Here is a 20,381-nt window from a genome sequence, read left to right on the forward strand (position 1 = left end):
ACGAAGAGAAAAAAAATGTCTGTAGCTACTTATGACTTCATGTGGGCATTCATCGAAGTAATATTCGACGAATACGATGAAGTAAAAGTTTTCTCGAAGTACAAAAATTTCAGTCTTGCCCCTCACGTTTAGACAACCCACCACACACGACTCCAATAAAGACGCGAGGAGTGCCTCAGACAGAGACAGCTAGCCCACATCGTGGCGTCGACGCAGAGTTAGCTTGAAATAAGATCAAAAATCTCCCAAAATCAATGACTAAACAAGGATTAATCAAACCCAAAATCAAAGCCCTCCTGTAATTTCTGGAAAATATGCCACTCATTAAGGTGGCTTTCCAGCGAAAGTTTTTATTTCGCCAGATTAAGAAACAATACGTAAATGTAATCGATAAATGCATTAAAGTTAATTGTCTACGAATTTCAGACTTAAGACGCGTAAAGGCTGAGATTTTTTGCATACTACCGAGGCGCCGCGGAAATTAATGAACACTCCAAAACAACGACCTCAATGCGTTCCTTCTCAAAGTATACTCAAATAAAAATTCCATTGCTTAATATTTCTATTGCATCGCATGACGATTGGAACTCAATTTTCAGTCGTCGGAGACCAATTAGCCCTACATAGGCCATCAGCGTGGAAGCCAACGTACCACCGCACGCTACAGCGCAAAGCCGCCACGCTACTGTCGGCGCACAGGTTTATTCCAATTATGCCTAAATATTTGACTTTCCCATCGTAATTTTCACAGAAAATGTTAATATTCAATTACTTCACACATAGTTTCAATAGTTTCTCACGTTTGAAGTAACCCTTTTCGTGCCTGACTGATGTGATTTTTTCAGAATTACTTTAAGTTCTTAACCCTTTCTAAACTAGAGCTGCTTCTGGGAGAAATTAAATTTCAAGACTTCTCTTTTTAAAAATGTGGAAAATTTCTTCTCGATTATAATAATTGTGGCAGCTGCATATTATTTTGCCATTAAAACTTACAGCACATAAGAACACGTAGTTTAAATATTTCCTGAATAGAGCTGAAAATATATACATTTTTGATATCAGTTGGAAGCAACATTGTATAAAAATGGGTGAACCATAATGGGGGATTAGAAAGTAACTGAAGCAACTCGCCGCTCCCTATCAATGTTCATGGGAAGTACGTAGCATTCGCCGAACGAAGGGAAGAGATCTAAATCCTGCGGGAACGTTTTTAAAAGTTTGTACGCTGACTGCGGGTAAAACGTTTGTTAAACGTTTGACCATTACTTGACTACCTACGGAAGTTTCCCAAAATTTTAATTGCTACCCGGGTAGAGCCCAAGTGTACTTTTCCTCCCTGTAGGAATCGCTAATGCGGCTTCACTCTCCCCGACCATCCTTCACGACAGGGGGTGTCTCCCGGCATTTCATATCGCACTGCCCATTTCGTAATGTTTCCTTCTCGCTCCACGCTATTAATATGCCTACGACAAGTTCCCGAATGCAAGCCCATCCGATGGTAAGGAAGAAAGAGGGGTTGCCCCGGACAGGGGCGCAGCTAGGAATTAAGTCTAGGGGGGGTTTAGGCAAAACTGATACTGGGGAGTCTGGAGGTGTGGCATACCCGCCCGGGTAAGCGGGAGGTGCGGGGGCCCTCCCCCAGAAATTTTTTCTGATAAATGGTTCAAAATGGAGAGTTTTACGGCTTTCTGAGGGATATTTTATTGATCTTTACACTATTCTCTGAGTATTATTAATTCAATTAAGTAAAATAAATTAAAATTTCTCTGAGCTCTGGGGGGGGGGGGTTTATCACCAAAAAAACCCCCCCTCGCTGCGCCACTGGCCCTGGATAATACGTGTTCACTCCTTGCCAGACACTCCGCCAGGCTAGAGGGCAAAATATTTCTTGGTTCTCTCCGGCATAGGCAGTGATGAAGACAGTCGTCAAGGGACAAGTGGAGGGCAAGAACGGAAAAGGAAGACCTCGAACAAAATGTATGGAACAGGTTAAGAAGGATGTGAAAGAGAAGAAATACGTAGGTGTGGAAAGATTAGCCGATAGGAGAACTGAGTGGAGAGCTGCGTCAAACCAATCCTTGGATTGTTGACCAGTGATCAGGGACGCCTACTTACAAAAAAATATTGGGGGGGGGGCCCAAACCGGGGATGTTGCCCCGGGAAGTTTTATAAGTAGTGAGTGTTAAGTTTTTTTTAAGCATTTTAGAAGAGTCATATGATCAATATTAGAACCCTGATAAATCGAATCTCGATATCTGGACACTCCGGGGAAAATCGACAAGCCTGACAAATGTTTTCCTCACACCCACGACGAATTTTTGAGGGGGCTCGGGCCCCCTCAGGCCCCATGGAGTCGGCGCCACTGCCAGTGATGATGATGATGATGAAAGAGTTAACTTTCATAATCGCCGTGGGGGCGTATGTTGTCCACCTCGTTATGCCGATTTTTGGAATAATATAGCAGTATCCTGAAAAACTTCTCATCCCAAATCAATTATATAGATTTGATTTTATTTTTAAATCGATCAATATTTTTTGCCCGAATCGATGCCTTAACTTTCAAAATTTCGTCGAAAAACAACAAAATTCTCATTTCATTTTTTCAGGCAAATAAACCATATTTTAGGGTAAAGCTAAAAAGTTCAGTGGTACTCGGACATAATGTTCTTACTGTGTTAGTTTTAGCCAATTTTTAATCAGTTAGTTTATTTATTACGGTGACATACAAGGTCATTATGGCATGCGATAGGCGACCCTCAATAATTACGAGCATTTTCCTTTTTTTCCTCTAAATATTTTCTCCAGTGTCTACCGTAGATGCTATGGCAACAAATTATCGGGAAAAGCCAAAAAGACGTGAATTGATAAACCATTGGTGTATATCAATTTTTCTTTTAATTTCGTGATTCCTCAGATTTCAGGACTGGCTATGGCATATTTTCACCATTACGGATCATAATTACATAAAACGGCGTATCAGACTTATTTTTGACATTTATTGCCTCCAACTCGAGTAAATCACAATTATTAAAATAAAAGTATTTACTTTCTTAAAAATTAAGTTCAAAAAACGCCGACCATAGTTTCTGATAGTGAGGTTATTATCTCGCTACCATGTGATGATACCACAGATTAATCGGAATTAACATCGGTGATTGTTTTTAAAATGTTTAATGAGGTGGAAAAAGTTTTCATCGCATTTTTTACCACATGCTTATACCTACACATAGCTTCAAGCCCTAATTTTTGAAGATGCTGCCTAAAAAGAAAGCAAAAGTTTAGTCTTGAAGCGAGCAATGATGATCTGAAGTCCATAAGAAATATTTTTCCATTACCTGTTCATATTAATGTGAGACGTTAAAAATAAAAAGAGAAATTAGGCAGGTAAATCGTTTACGACCAGCTATAAGCCACGAAGTAGTATAAAAGAGAAATAAAAATTCACATGTGTCAGGTAATATTGTCATATCTCTCCATTTTCCTTTGAGCTTCATTTTAATCAACTTATTTTCCCCCATTAATTGATTCTGTTACGTATTAAAATAATTTGAAACTCAATCAAAACCCGTTTCATATTTAATGAAATCGGTTCTCTGAGGCAAAAGCCGATAACGTTTGGGCCTGCTATCCCTAAGGCTAATTAGAGGTCGTAACATATAAGCATTAAAATACCAGTTTGTAATCATTTATAATGCATAGATTTTAAAAGGACAAATACGAAGCCGGGCCCATCTCTTTAATATTTATTTCAAAGACAATTAGTCGGCGAAAGGTTGATAGGTCATCCAGGACGGAGGAGAGTAAAGGCAAATATGTTTGCGATCGCTAAATTTGAGAGCACCATCAAATTTCTTATTACTCCCGATATACAAAATTTGGACGCGAAATTTTACCTCAACGGCTACGATATTATCCAACTTATTGTACAGTCTTACGGCAGTGTTACCATTTTATGCACGCATTAAGGATGGTATTTCAGTTGAAAATTTCGTCCACTTCAAACGACAAAGGCCATAACCAGCTGCTTTATAGAAACTATTGCAGGTGTTACCATGGGCGTCGGATAATCTGGGAGATAGGCGTTCGTAAGGACCTTATGAAACCCTTTGCGCGCTCAATATGGTGCGTAAATGCTAAACTTTATATCTTTGCCCCACTTACTTTCCTGTGGAATGGCTCGGCTTTATTCCCTCTCCCCGCTTATTGCCAGCCTGCGTCGCTGAGCCCCGCATAAACCTACTATTTACGCGATGAGCCTCCGTCCACTAGGTGTGGAAAATAGTCCCTTAAGCGGGCAAGTTCCACCGTTTAGAGGCAATGATGGCCACCGTACCCGACACGACAAGATCATAGTCCCTATTACCTACAAATAATTTAGATCGTAGTAAATTTAAGTACCCTCATGCTATACATATTGTGCTTTGGCAGATTTGATTCATAAAAGCAGCCGAAGTAAGATTTTTTTATCATATAGGACAAAAATTATCAATAAAATTATGGAGAGAGCGAAGTGAGTGGATAAAGAGAGGAATGAGGAGGTGGTGGAAAGAGTTTGGGAGGAAAGAGCATTATTGAGATCTGATGTAAGGAGAAAAGGGAATTGCATCGAGCATATTTTAAGAGGGTAGAGGATTTTAAATACAGCACTCGAGGGAACAGTGGAAGGAGAAAAGAGAAGAAGAAGAAGAAGAAGAACAGGGCTGAAGATGACAGACGAAGTGAGGTCAAAATTTATGGAAAGTATAAGGAAACCAGGGAGCAGGCCTTGGTTAGGAGTAGGTGGAGATAGCTATGGTGTTTGGGATCTGAAAACCAGTTGATAATGATGAGGAGAAAAATTGCATTAGATTGAGTTGGAAAGGAGAAGAGGGTTTCTTTTTTTACTTGTGCATGTAAAAGTAGAGGTGAAAAAAATAAACGCAGCATGCCATTGAATTTCAAAAGGAAAAAGCTATATAAATGGGTCACTGATATATTCCCAAATATGATTTAGGCCTGTAACTCAACATTTTAATTTATCAATGGTAAAATTACGTTCTCAACTGCAATTTTATGCATACAGAGTCTTTAATTTTTTCGGTGAATAAAATAACTCTCTCATAACTTTTAATATCAGCTTAAATTAAGTACGCCGATTAGAAGTAAATTTGGGTAGATAATTTGCCCTTGATTAAGATATTTAAGCTAAAAATGTGGACTATTTTAATCGACAACCTTGCAGTCGGCAGGTGATTCCAAACATAAGAAAGTAAAAAAAAAAAATAAGAGCATTAAAGAATGGCACAGAAAGGCGGGAACACCCCGAGTTCACAAATTCTTAAATGATGATATAGCTCTCAAAAGAGCAGATTGAAATTATCATCAGAGCCATTGCTTGAATTCAATCTCAGTTAACGGTTTGAGAAATATGGTCAGAAAATCATATTTTTCTTCTCAAATTTCCAAACCTTTTCCACCTCGAGTGACATCAGTCCTAAATCATAAGCTCATATTATCAGAAAATCCTTTGTGGTTCTTATCTGCGTAATAGTTATCATACAAATACCTAGTATTTATATTCGTAATTATCAAATCTTCGGTCTTTCCACAGTTTAAGTCTTCCAGGTTTTCTTTTGTTAAATACGTGCGTCGCAAAACAACCGAAAATATATTTCCGCAGGTTTGGCAACACCGGCCAAAAATATTTATTTTACAAACGTTTCAACACCCATCGACTCTTGTACTAGAGTCGGACAAAGGAGGAAGAAAATGTTTCCTCCCAAAATCAATGAACTATGTTATAAGCTGAGGCTAATACTGAAACACTTTGGAAACACAATCATCAAACAAAGGTAAATAACTTAATTTACATACAGCTGACAGCTCTATGAGAAAACAAAAACAACACTAATATTAAACACAAGTTTTTTTAGCTTAGTCAGAGGACGTAAAAATATGCATTGAGGACCTAATATGCGCTGAATAATGCCATGTTCTCCGGAAGCTTCCACCAAAATTAATACCTGGATCCGATTTTCTCTTGTACTAATCATTAATCCACGACCTCCACTTTATACGCCGCGCCATTTTGATACGATAAGTCCCGAGTTTTATGGCGAAGTTACTCACTGAAGCGTTAATGGGATTGGGAAGAGCAACACCCAGCATGTAACACGCGAAGAATAAGTTTTGCAGAGCAAGAAAATCAGTCTATTTGATAAGAAGCCGTAATTAAAACGTATTTTCTGGCGTGAAGTGACAGAAATACATCGACATCCGGAGAAATACATGGCTCAGGCGAATTTAATTTTGAATTCAAGGAGGTTCTTCGTGCTTTTATTTCACCAACAGTTTTTTTTTAAGAAAAAACCGTCAAAGAACGTGATATAAATGAAAGGAGCTTAAACTTTCCATCCACCAATCGAGACTAAGGACTTATTTGAAACAAGGAACTCCATAAAAAGCGCACTTGAAACTGCAAATTGGGATAGAGGCACGGAAATGGCCTCCGGTACTGCAACTCGAACGTAATTTACGATGTCTAGTAAACTGGTGTGTGAAGTGAAAACAGCACGGGAAATGAAACTACATCTCCAAGCGTCTCTGTAGAGTGTCTCAAAAAGAAAGGAGAGCTTTTGAGATTTTCCAAAGAGGAAAAAAGATCAAGCAAAGCTTAAGGTTCCAAATAAACTTCGCGTCGTATTTCGACGAGAGAGAAAATAAAATGTTGATGCAGTAGAGATGAATGTGAAAATAAGACAGAATAAAAATATATAAAAGTAGTAAATATTTAGAAAAAAAGGGACCGAATTAATTTAAGAAATAGAAAAACCCTATGCTAACAAATAAGTAAGCTGAATGGCCTCAAATCAGCTGACCATAACAGTAATCAGCTCAAGAAACATACTATCAAGGACGGAAATTCTTGTAGTTTTTTAATCAAACAAGGTAAGCTAAGCAAGGTTTTTGGATAAAGTGACCGAAAGATGAGGATTTAGTAAGAATTAGTCTTAATCTATGCTCATCGTGGCTATGAAAATGATATCAACAAAAGTTCACCCACTAAATTAATCAACCACTAGTTTTCGCGAAAGCTTATCAGTCCCTGGCAACGTACCCTGATATTCCATAACTTTTTAGGCTTTACAAAAAGTGGCCACACTTTAAAAAAATACCTTTCAGTCCCAAAATCACACGCAGACCGTAAGCTTCGGTGGGGGTTGTGGTGGGTACTCACTCATGACGTGCAGCTGGAGAGAGGCCATGGCGGCGTGACCGTGTGGATCGGTGGCAATGCACGAGTACTCGCCCGCGTCCTCGGCAGCCTCCACCTCCTTGATGAGCAACGTGCCGTTGGAGAGCGTCTGGAACTTGGAGGAGTGCGCGAACGCCCCTGAAGGGCCTCCGGAGCGACTCAAGTCCACGCCCCCGTTGGTCCGACGCCACGACACGCTGGCGATGGGGAAACCGGCCACGGGACATCGGAGGTGCGCGTTCGAGCCCGCCACGGCCGTCACGTTGCGAGGGGGACGCGCCGACGGCGGACCTACACACACAACACACGCATGAGAAATAACAAAAAATACCACCGTTGTTCGCAAATAAAACTGACTCCAAAGACAACGCATCACTCATGCCCAACCGGTCTTTTTGATGACTGATAACTAGATTAAAATCTATGCTATCATCTTTCAGGGCGCATAAGTATACTGTTTTCAACAACTGCCTGTATACACCAAGGATGAAATTTGCCATGAATACAATCATTTGACTTAGTTGGGATTCGAACCCGGATCTTCCGATTGCTGATCAGATATACTACACCACCAAGCCTGTATCACAACGAGAATAAATTACCTAGTACCTTTCCATTATTTTTATATATTTGAGATACAGGGAATTTTAAACAGGGTCTCTTGTACTTAAACCGAAAATTTCAAAACGTTAGCGTAAATATTACGCGATTAATCTTTAAAAATAATAACCGGTCGAGAGAGGGTGGTAAGCGTCCTCTTATGATAGAGCATCATTAACACACCCGACCTGTAGTCTACTTATCCTTGATTCCCAGGCGTATTACTAATTATTAACATGTTCAGTTACCTGTCTAAAATTTCGAAATTTTCTTTGTATACAATATATCTTTAAGAAGTACAGGTAACGAGGATAAAATTTCATACTTGAGAGACATGCAAATCGACAAGAGTCTACTCAGTACATCCTGAAAATTTCTTGTCGAGCGATAGCGCTGAGTCCCCGGAAGAGCCATATGTCATCTGTTTATAGCCATCAATGACTTGTTTAAAACTTACGCCACCGGAATGAAATTTGCGGGGTGGATACATTTTCATATTTGAGACACACATAAATGCTGATATGGGTATAAACTACATACTCTAAATATTTCAAGGTGATCAAAAGCTTAAGTTGTTCAAAAATAAATAAACGGAAGAAAACAGGTCAAGCAGGAGTGACGTGTCTTCTTAAGGCTCGTTGCTGGCGAATTTTTTATCTGGGTGGGGGTCTTTACATATTACATACATTTGCAATATAAGGTGTAGCATTTTAGGAGGCAAAGGGGATTTTCAAGGTGAATATCAGCCATATTTATTAGAGAAGAGATCAATTAGATTAATATAAACACTAACTAAAAATATCATACATGCTGGGGTGCTCAGTATATCTAAGTACTTCACAATGGTTTCGTTTTTATTTTCATCGTTTAACTGAATAAAAACCATTATGAATTATCTCATGACTTAAATGTAAAGATTTATATCCCCCTTTGCAAACTTGAAGTTCAAAGAACAAGCAGTTAACGAGCTGTACCTAGAATTATTCGTCAAAAGAGTTCGCTTAGTATTCATAGAACTAAACCAAAATTTCCACCAGCATGAAGTTATTTTACGCGTTAATTGATATCAAACATCGGGGTTTTGCCTACCATTTCCTCCCATTTAAATGAAATTACAGAGCATGACGTTGGTGTAGAGAAACGGGTTGAGCAGAACTTTTAACGCCCGCGCTCATAGCGCCCTCAAGGGGCAGTTTTCAGAGACAAAGGGTCGGACTGACGCGAGACAGTGGTCATTACCTTTGTCTATTTAACATCAAAAGAAGGAAAGATTGGACCGAGAGAGGACGTGACAATTTAGAGCCAAGGGTCTTTTGAGCTGCAGGATTGTAGACCATAGACGCGGGCGAAGGAATAACGCCTCATGAGCTTCGCGCAGGAAACGTGGCCGAATCGACGTAACGATGCTATATACTGCTCAAAGGGTGAAACCTTGTTTGTGTTTCCGAATGCTGTGCAGTCCAGTTTCCCTAGGACTCGTGAAATTCTAGACTTCAATTCGTACCATTAGAAAGAGTGCAAAATACGCAATATATTTCATGTGCAACTTAGGAAACACCCGGTTTAATCCTTGTGAATAATATGAGTGAAATAAGATGTTTATTTTCGTCCATCTTCAGCTCGAACGGTGCATTAATTGAGGGGGTGAGAAGTCAAGGGGCACAAGTTATTTTGTTTTCTAAACGGAGTTATAGAGAAATTAGGTCGCAAAGAAGTAACAAAGAAGATAGTTTATATTAAGGAGTGCATTTGATTTTCCACTCCGTATCAGCACAGAACGAAGACTCACTCGTATCATTTGGCTACCAAATTTTTGTATATTTCTTTTATCAATTCCTGTACCTTACTCTGTTTAGAAAAAAATCATTTGTACATTTTGGCTTCTCAACCCCTCAATTGTTAATTAATATGGTAAAAAAGGGAGGAAATTTTTCGAAGAAGTATTCAACTTTTGTTCACAGAAACTACGATAAGTTTCTTACAGAATATACGCATCCAATATGTGTAACATCGTTCTCTTTATTGCAAATCGTAATTGGATTTCATGCTTATTTTTTTCTCGTCAAAGGAGTAAGATGGAATGTAGGGCACAAAATCACGTACGTATATTATTGGGTGCCAAATTAGCCAAATTTTTCCTAGAGCGCATTGCAATATCCAGCAAATATTGGCAAAAATGGGAAAGGGAGACCTCGAATAAAATTTATGGAGTCGATTAAGTAATATGTGAAAGGGAAGAAATACGTGGGTGTGAAAAGAATCGAGTGGAGAGCTGCGTCAACCCAGTCTTGAGCCCGTTTTACTCGGGACACGTAATTGCACCATCTGAGGCGTGTACAATGGCGCCTCCGAAATCGCGACGTGTAAAGCGGTGGATTGCTAGAACGCATGCGAGAATGCATGGACGTGAGATAGCAAACTGGACCATGTTATAATTTCATTCGTGCATTCACGCGATTGCATGCCATAATGATAGATTAATGCGTTTATAACCGGCGCAATTACATGCCACGAGTAAAACGGCATTAAAGATTGTTGACCAGTAATGATAATTATGAGGTGCATCTGAAACTTTTGCGGTGTATTATTTTTTCGGCAAGCCAAGCTCTGCTCAGAACGCATGCGATAATGCATGGACATGAGATGATAAAAAAGTCCGTTCTAATTTCATGCATGCATTCGCGCAAATGCACGCCATTTTGAGAAATGAATGCAGTTCTAACCTGCGCAATTACGTGCCCCGTGCAAAACGGCCTTTGGGATTGTTGGCGAGTGATGGTGATGACGAGGTACATCCAACCCTTTCGTGGTGTATTATTTACTCGGCAACCCTATTAGGGCTCTGCTCACCGTAAATGTTGAGAGCAGCCGAGTGCTTGACGGGACGTCCGACGCCGTTGGAGGCGACGCAGGTGTAGAGTCCGCCGTGCATGACGCGCGCCGACGTGATGTTAAGGTGGCTGATGACGGCCATGCCCGAGGGGTATCCGACGGTGGTGTAGCTGCCGATAGAGTAACCGTCCTCTCCGCCGCCGCGGACCTCGCCTCCGTCCAGCAGCCACGTGATGCGGGGAGGAGGGTTTGCCGAAGCGGAGCACTTGAGGGACACGGGAGGACCCGGCTGCAATGTCTGCTCGATGAACGTCCACAGCAACTCGGGGCCGATCGCTGCAACGATAGCGAAGGAAAAAAAAACACTTGGTCAACCAATCAACTCTCCAAAAATATAAAAAAACGTGCTCATTTCAAGTTCATGCGAGGTTTAGCGTCATTCTTTGACTCAATAAGTATTTTTTTACAAGTGTACCGGGACTAGCCACGGTGATAACTTTACGGAGTCACTCGCAATGCACAAAATCGTGCGCAAATCCCGCAGAGGAATGATTTGGAAGGCGAATGATTTTTCCTCTGTGGAATATTCGCAAACTTCTTCATGCGAGAGAAATTTCATAATGATAAAGTTGAACTGCTAAATGGCTTCAGTGAAAATGTCCGAAGACAAGAAAATCCGAACGACACTTTGAGAACAGAAATATCTCCCAAACCATTTTCGATTTGACTAGGCAGTCATGTACGGGAAGAAGGATAGATTCAACCCGCCAATAGAATTAGAGTGAAGGGGTTGACTCCAGGACCGCACTATCTTTTCAATTTTTCCAGACACTACCGCGGGGGGGTGTGGGGTGCCTCCCCCGACCCCCATATATCCACCACTGTAATATACTAAGGAATAGCTTCAAATAAACAGTTTCGTGAACAATACGACCATCTACTCTGTTCACACTTCAATTAAAAGAGTTGCACACACGTCTTCGCATTATTTTAGCATCACTCCCACTCGTTAAACCAAACAGTGGCCTGTTACGCTATACATCGATTCGGGCGGTGGGGTCCAAGTACCACAACGCTGAGTTTTAATCTCTTCAACCCTTAGTATGAGTAACGAAAAAGGAAAACAATCACACGCATAACGAGTTTCAGAATTTCAATGAAGCTAACTTATTGGAACCTAATATTCTACCATCATAATGTGCTGTGACACACACATAAAATATATAAATTACATTATAATTTAAAGGAAGATAATGAAATTAAATCCATATACGCGTGTGCTAAAATATGAAAAACAGTCTGAATATTAAAGAAAAAACGCACAATATCCAGATGAGAATTATCGTTGTCACATGAAAACTTTTAAGGTTTCGACGTACCCAATTCGGGTGGTGCATTTTGGTACATGCCCCTCACGGAAACATGAGATAATTTTTCCGTGGATTCTTGCACAGCACAGAAATCATTCCACACGACTCCCTCCCACATTTTGCAACTCATTCGAATTACATTACCACTGTTTGGGATGTATCTAGTTCACGGTCACTGGCGATGTTTCCAAAGCCCTGCATCGCGACAAGACCATCTGCTTTCGGATAAGGGCGGGAAATGAGTCGCTCGTCGCATTGTTGGCGGACTTTTCCTCGTCGACTCGGCGCTAATCGCTTTTCGGCCCGAGGGTGGAAACAGACCCCTAGTCCGTGCCCCACTGCCCACATATTGATTGTCAAACATGATGCGGAGCTGTGCTCTTCTTTATTCTTCTGCGCTATAACTCAAAGTCCAGGTTTCATAGAGTCCATCACTCGACGTGGGGTAATACCATGGGCTGAATTGGGTAGTGAGATTGAAAAAAATTCTTCAAAGTTAAATCTATGCCGTATAAAACCCAATTCCGACCACTGACTGATTCAAACAAACGTTTGATGTGAACGAAATGAGCACAAAAAGTCATACAATCGACCCCCTCTGAAATCCTAGGACAAATTTTCGAAGCACTAAATTTTCTATCTTTTTCAGCGTAACCAACTGACCCTATGCCTTTATTTTTTGGAGAAATTCAGGGGTCAAAATCGATCTTACAACATATCATTTTTCGAATCTAGAGTACGTGATACGTCGAGAAACCAATTTTCAGGGCGATCGGAGCACAATTAATTTTGGCCAAATCGTGCAATTTCACTATTTCGTGAATTATTTTCTCAACAACGGAGGAAGACAGGGTGTGGCGTCAGAAGGTCCAACAAAAATTTTAAGAAATGGCAGAGTGAACGGAAAAGTCCGCACGGGGGAAGGGTGGGAGGAGCCTACCCGAGCTATCGAAAGCGAGCCGTTAAAATACAAGGAAATATATATTTTGCAAAGCTAGATTATACCTATGCAAAGCGCCAAAATATCCCCGATTTATAATTGTAATTTGCCTCAAGGGAAACAGTTCACCACCAGGGAGAACGCCGAGAGTTCAGTATACCAGTCGGTTAGGAAACTATAACAAGAAGTTATAAGTATACTCTATTCTTATCCACTTTCACTCGGTATCGCGAAATGTTTCGTGGATTACTAGGACAAATAGAGGACAATAAAACTACCTGATTCTAGATAAATCGTGAAAACTTTATGTATGCTGAAATAATACTATTGTGAGCAATTTTCCGCAAAATAGAATTTATACCGATCTTTGTTTGATCCGTTCAGCGCCGTTAAACTATCTTCAGAAAAAAAAAGTTTCGGAAAAGTTTCTCGACAAAGCAAAATTTTTGAGTGGTTAAAAAAGAAAAAAAAAATAATCATCCTAAGTTTATCTTATATTTAATCGAGATTTAAGTTTTTCAACCAAAAATGAGCAAAGAAGAACATAAATACAGTCATCATATGAAAGATGCATTGTAATAAGAAAAACGGATACAAATGCAATTCACTTAATTCGTTTAAATCCTTTCATAGTGGTCTTAAATATTTCTCTATCAATAGCGGATATTGCAGCATGGTAAAAACACGAAAATCAATATTATATCCTAAAAATGCATAACAAGATCGCTAAAGCATTGGCACTTAATCTGATTGAAATTGAAATATTCCAACGCAATAGATTATGGAATTTTTTTTCGGTATCATCATCATCTCCCAGCTCCTGATGGCATTTAGTTCAACCTGTGAACGAGTCAACATGACAGAGAACTGTTATACTTAACCTATTATGAGTCGATTCGTTCATAATTATATCGGAGTTGGAAGTATGGGCCTGACGGCTGTCATGGCGACTTATTGAGGCATATGACGCAGCAAGGGGGGACTCTAAAAATCGGTGAAACGAAATTAACCACCGCTATAATCGAATGTCCCGCTTGCCGCCTAAAAATAGAATAGCTTACAAAGCGGCACAATAACTCCACTCTGCCACCATGTTTTGGATGAATTTCTATTGTTTCTGCATTTCGGGTCATTTGTAGCGTTCTGTTTTCTCCCTTTAAATAGATTACGGGTGTTAAATTCGAAGGGAAACCGAATTATTGCCCACACTCGGTGTGAAAATTAAAGCAATTGTTCCAGACGATGCGTGTGATAAAATTTGCCGTTGGTTAAAACCGGCGCAGCGAATAAGCGTTCAATTGATTGTATTTATCGACCAATACGATTTGAAAATTACGTGAAAAAGTAATAATCTACGCGAAAATACATGTTCAGATACCAAAAACACTACTCCTCTTGCGGCTTCTATTTTCGGTTTGCTAATTATTCATACATTTATCCAAAACTGGGCGAGAGGTGTGATTAATTTTCCATCATTTTCATCTACATTCTAATCATAGCCCAAGTATAGAAAAGAAGCATCAGCCTTAGTTAAACTTAATATTGCATATAGCACGATTATTATGGTAATAATCTACGTAAAAATAAATGCTTGGATAAAAACAAGAATAATCGTTTTGCGGGATGATAAAAAATAACTTAGGTATCATTACGGAATAAAATAGCAGAGGTACTACCGCATCAAGAAACTTTGGCAAACTAAAATGCTAGAGAGTTAAAATGTTGCTTATATTTCCGTTTTTCCAATTATTTTTAGCAGCAGACAATCACGATATTTAATCAAAAACTGGACAAAAGGGGAGATTAATTTCCCAACATTTGAAACTATATTATAATCACGGCCCAAGCTCAGAAGAGAAGCATCAGTATTGGTAAAATTTCATACCGCACGTAGCACGAAAAACATTATAATGCTCAATAATAATTTATAATCACTACCACATATAATATGTACATGCGGAGGCCCCAATGTGATTTGAAAGTTTCTACATCCCCAAATGACATTACCTTTTATAGTTAATACTCCAAAAAGCAATCAAATGTCTCGAAAATCACTAACAAAGAGGGATGCATATCAATGTAGGATTGTTAGCATAAGCCGACCAAATTAAATAAAATGCCGGCATCGTAATAAATTAGAGAGTATAGGCGTAAATAAATGGGGATATTGCTCTATAGATCGTATATTGAAGGGTAAATAGCAACAGATTAGTGGGGTTTACGAGCCAAAAACGAACCTAATCATTCATGAGATACATCACGAAAATGAGGGAGGAAATCGAAATGATTTCACCTATTATGGAGATTGCCACGATTACATGGAAACAGTTTATTCATTACTCAATTTTACCCTGGATGCTCTGTCACTTCCATTTCATACACAGATACGCATTAAATCTCGGAACTAAATTAGCTGCAGCTGACATTACACTATTGAGTTCCACTTAAGAAATTGCTTAGAAGGATAGTGTTTTTTTCTGCAAAAATATACACTAGCTTCCAAGCAATTAGAATAACTCACTCCTTGGTATTCTGACGTAAACAAAACATTTTTCGCTGGTTGAAAAAGGAACAAAACCTATCATCCATTGTTTACCAATACCAAATTTGTCAACAAAAAAAATGATCAAGAAAGAACATAAATGGAGTCATCAACTGAAATATGAACTGCAATGAGCGCAACGGCTATCAGTTCAAATCACTTGAAATGCAATGCAATTTGTTTAAATCCTTTCTTATTGGTCCAATATTTTTATCAATCAATAGCGGACACTGCAACACGTTAAAAAACGAACGTCAATAAAATCAACTGATTTGGGCGTTAGTTGGTGGAACTATGAAATGTTCATGGTGAAACAAAAACAAAATATTGTTCCACAAACTTTTTTAAAAATTTAGTGTCAACTAGTTTCAACGTCTTTACCGTATTTATCGAGACATATTAAACTGTTTGTCTTGATAATTACAGTATAGACGTTGAAAATAGTTGACAGCAAATAAAAAAAAAGTTTGTGGAACAGTACTTGGTTTTTGTTTCACCATGAACGAACATCAATGTTTATTCGGGAAAAGGCTAGGCTAAAGGGTTTATGAAAAAAAAGACTATCCATTTGTTTCCTCGGCGATTTAATTAAAACTATGGTGGAATATAGAAGGCTAGAGACATAATAGTTTTCATGCATCGAGAGGAAGATATTCGATAGACGGAAAGGCGAGAACCTTTCAGAATGTTAGCGTTTTAAAACGGATTAAGTTAAATTGTCCTTTGGCCATCACCCATCGCGGGTTTAATAGGATGAAGATTATTAGATCATTACCTTCGTCACACCGTCCCTCCCAATTATGCGGAAGGCATCGTTCCTTCAACGCCAACCATACGGCAAAGGAGTGCGCTCATAAGGGCCGAGGGCCGACAGCTCTCCACGTGTGGACCAAGGCATCTTCCGGCCCGTGACGTTAATTTGCCGAATGGAACACCAAGCTCAACGATGCGTCAACTTTGTGATCTTACGGGGACTGGCGATAAACCCACGGTCCGCCGCATTTTACAACACCCTCTCGACGCTTCATTTCGCGTGATAAAGAGAATACCCTCGACGCCCAAGTATCTGATGGGACGTGAGGAATGTGCTGCGCAGGTGAGTTATCACCACTCCGAGATAAAATAGAGGAGGGAGGGGGTGAATAATCTGTGTTAAAACTATTAAGAACGTCGAGAAAAAATTAACGCTCGCATCAGCGACCTTTAAAGACTCGGTTAAAAAAAACTATGAAGAAAAATTAATTTTTGGTCATGATTTACTTAACGCACTTTGAGATGGGCGGAATTGGGGAAAGTTATTACAAGGGAAGGGCTTAATTATTTTTCCATCAAAACAAGGGCATTATGAAGATAAAAAATGCATCAGATAAACTCTGATAGTATTAAAAAAAATCGCAAAATCAGCATAAAAAGTTGTGATGCGGTGTCCCCACCCGCTCCACGACCGTCAGCGTTAAGATGAACGAGCATCTGACTTATGCGGATTTTATTGAGGTTTAGAGTCCTTCATTAAATTGACAAAGAAGGAATTTTTCTATTCTGGTGAGACAATAAAAGACAAGGATGAAATAAACGAGATAAAAACATAAGAAAACACAAACTCCACAAGAACCCTTAAACCCTCGCTAAACTCGTTACGAGGGAAGATGCGTTCGTTACAGTATTCAGTGCAAATAATTCACGGCAAAACTAAGAGAAATCACTTTAGCACGAATTTTATCGAGGATTTGATAACTATACATTAGAAAAGAGAAAAGCAAATTTATAATAAATAAGTCAAGAAAAAATTCCAGAAAAATTCCACTAGAATTAAACAAAATTGCTATAGATTTTCATCGCAACAGTCGAGAGTTGCGAGAAATGAGCGAACTGTGCAGCTAATAGACAGTATATTGTCCAAAGAATGATATACAGACATTAAAAACGAACATTGTTAGTTTTTAGCGGAATTGGAATCCAAAAGAAACAGGACATAGAAAATTCAAAACTTCATCATGAATAGCTGAATGGAGACGCAGCGGACAGCCTGATATCAGCAGAATCTGACATAACCCTCAAATCACAGAAAAGGAACTCTTTTACTAATATGCATAGATGCACTTAGCTAGTCTCTGTGGAAGCTGCTGTCCTCTACATAAGCGTATTTAAGGGTAGGATACCCAGATACTGGAGAATCCTCCATAGAAATAATCGTGCTATGTGTTCATTGCATCAATGAGACAAACCACCAATTCAAATCATCAGAGAGCATATGGGATTCATATGTAGAGGCACACGATGGCGTTCTTTGAGTGACTCAACGACTGAAAAATGAATGGGCCAAATGCCCGAGTGCCAATTGAAGGGCCGCCAACTAAACCCCCCACTCGGATACAGTCTTGTTCCTGTGCCACGTGACAAAGTGGCCCCATTAGGGAAATAATGGAGAGAGGATAAACGATAAGAGCCGCGACAAATAAAAGGGTTCAACAACCACTTGCTTGCTAAACGCGCATGACGTAATCTTTCCAGGAAGATATCTCCGTTGCATTGGGGAATCTCCAATCCTTAGTCGCACTCCTCACTCGTCGCAGCGTTGGATAAGTTTTTCTCCTGCAAAATTCAATGTGGTTGTAAGCTTCTACTATATAAATAGTAGAGGCTGAAAGGCCATAAATTAAACGATCAAAAATCACTCTGATAGGATAATTACTTTACCATGTTTTGGTTCTGCTCCAAATTTTTCGATTCCAACCTCAACAGTCTGGAGATATTCACCAACCCCCATTCACCTACTCTTGCAAAATACCAAAGGGTCAGGGCATGTCTACTGTATTAACTATCATTAAAAACATTTAAATTTAGATTTGAGTATCTATTACTAATAACTTCAACAGTCTGGAGATATTCACCAACCCCCATTCACCTACTCTGGCAAAATACCAAAGGGTCAGGGCATGTCAACTGTATTAACTATCATTAAAAACATTTAAATTTAGATTTGAGTATCTATTACTAATAACTTAAAACTTTTGTCTGAGTTCTTGGATACATCACCGGTTGCGTTAATTATTATAGGTAAACTTTTACGAGTTCTCGTCCCAAATTTCTTTTATTCCGTCTGTCATAGTACATATATATTTGTATTCTTTCCCCATATAGGGCCCTAAAATTTTCTGTTCCGTAGGGTAAAAATTAATTTCGTTTTCTTCTTTCGCTTCAATGGAAAATTAATACATGGCCGTTTGTCGGGGCGGAAATGGCCGTTAAAAGTTATACTATTGTAAAATTGCTAAGCATTTGGATAGCATCATTTTCTGTTACAGCTGGTGGTACCAATTATTAACATTTATAATTCCTACCATTATCATTGGCACCAATGCCCAAGCTCTCTCGAATAAAAAAATTGATTGCCAGAAAGGTTAAAAGATTCTTACGATGAACTCAAGTCATTAACACGAAGGTGCGTTTTAGGTTCACGCTAATCCCCTCTTACATCGTTCAAGAGGCTTCAAACGAATTTAACTTGGTCCGTTTTGTCTTCTGCCTTTTCTCTCATTAAAAAAATCATTGTTTTTTTCAACACCCATCGAATTAATGCGATATTTTTTCCTCAATTAAGCAATGGTGATAATTTAGGAAAAAAATAATCAAGAATTCTTTAGAGCCTCTTGAAACAAGGGTCTTCTAAACAGTATGCTTTTCCGTACTGCGAGTACTCATTTATATTTAACTTAATAGAAATGCCATAGAGATGAGCATAACAAATGCAATTATAACGGAGTACATTTAAGATAATACAATTGCGTTTTAAAACAATAATTACCTATCAGCAGAACGGCATAGTTATGATTTTAGTTTCAGGAACTTGCATTCCGATTCGGAGAAAGGTCATTATGCATAGTAAACACATAAATTGATAGAAAACACATAATTACAGATATTGAATTATACGGCGGCATTTATTTAAATGAGAGATAATCTTTGGATATTTATAATTTTATCGATGCTTCAGTTCTTAATAATTGTTTAATCATACGACTCCCTTCAAAGAATTTACTGAAAGAACAAGCATAATGAAAAATAATGAAATTAGGCAAATGGAAAATCTGAAAATGAATAATACAAATTACTAAAAATTAATAGCTACATACATAATATATGGTTTAATAATAAGTAAAAATTAATTAAATTCCATGCATTATAGGAGAAATGAAACGATAAGGAGCATATATATTCAGGGACAGCAGATTTATTCCCGGAGGAAATCAGTATTTACTTTCATTTTTTTGAAACGTACAAATTAACATTTTCCCGCATTTTAATTTTGTGCGTTAATAAAATTTTTACGATTTCCATAATTACGGGTAAATCCCCGATTTTCGACGCTAAGGGAAATCAATCATATTATCAAAATAAATACATAACGTACTCAAGTATCCGCGGATTCAATGAATTCAATTTTCGCGATATGATAATATTAATGAAAGACGTGTATTCCACTTTACAGTCAAACGTTTATCTTGTCTTTATTTACAAAGCATCTCTCCCCGTTTGTATGCATCTCTTTGTATGCATCTCATACAAAGCATCTCTCTCCGGTGTATGATTTCATGAGTATTATTTTAAAGCTTTTGGGTAAAAGATTTAAAATCGCTAAACCTAGTTAGGGTGTATGATTTCATGAGTGTTATTTTAAAGCTTTTGGGTAAAAGATTTAAAATCGCTAAACCTAGTTAGGGTGTATGATATTTCACATTCCCAAAGATTTCTATGCACGTGAATAATTATGTATTTTTCCCACAAAACTTTAGAATCCCAGAGCATGATAGAATTTGTTCTACACTGCCGTAATTATGAATTAGATAATAATTACACACGATG

General features: G+C 38.7%; 1 protein-coding gene across 1 annotated transcript in view; it reads right to left on the reverse strand.

The window, feature by feature from the left end:
• The window catches only part of LOC124158145 (Down syndrome cell adhesion molecule-like protein Dscam2), a 168,236-nt gene that overhangs the window by 36,036 nt on the left and 111,819 nt on the right, over positions 1–20,381 (reverse strand). Inside the window, exons 9-10 of the mRNA XM_046533329.1 lie at positions 10,685–11,002; positions 7,217–7,525 (exon numbers count right to left, since the gene is read on the reverse strand). Of these exons, the coding sequence (XP_046389285.1) occupies positions 7,217–7,525; positions 10,685–11,002 (627 nt within the window). The remainder of the gene's footprint in view (positions 1–7,216; positions 7,526–10,684; positions 11,003–20,381) is intronic.

The sequence above is a fragment of the Ischnura elegans genome, chromosome 4 (genome assembly GCF_921293095.1).
Source record: "Ischnura elegans chromosome 4, ioIscEleg1.1, whole genome shotgun sequence".
Classification (NCBI taxonomy): Eukaryota; Metazoa; Arthropoda; class Insecta; order Odonata; family Coenagrionidae; genus Ischnura; species Ischnura elegans.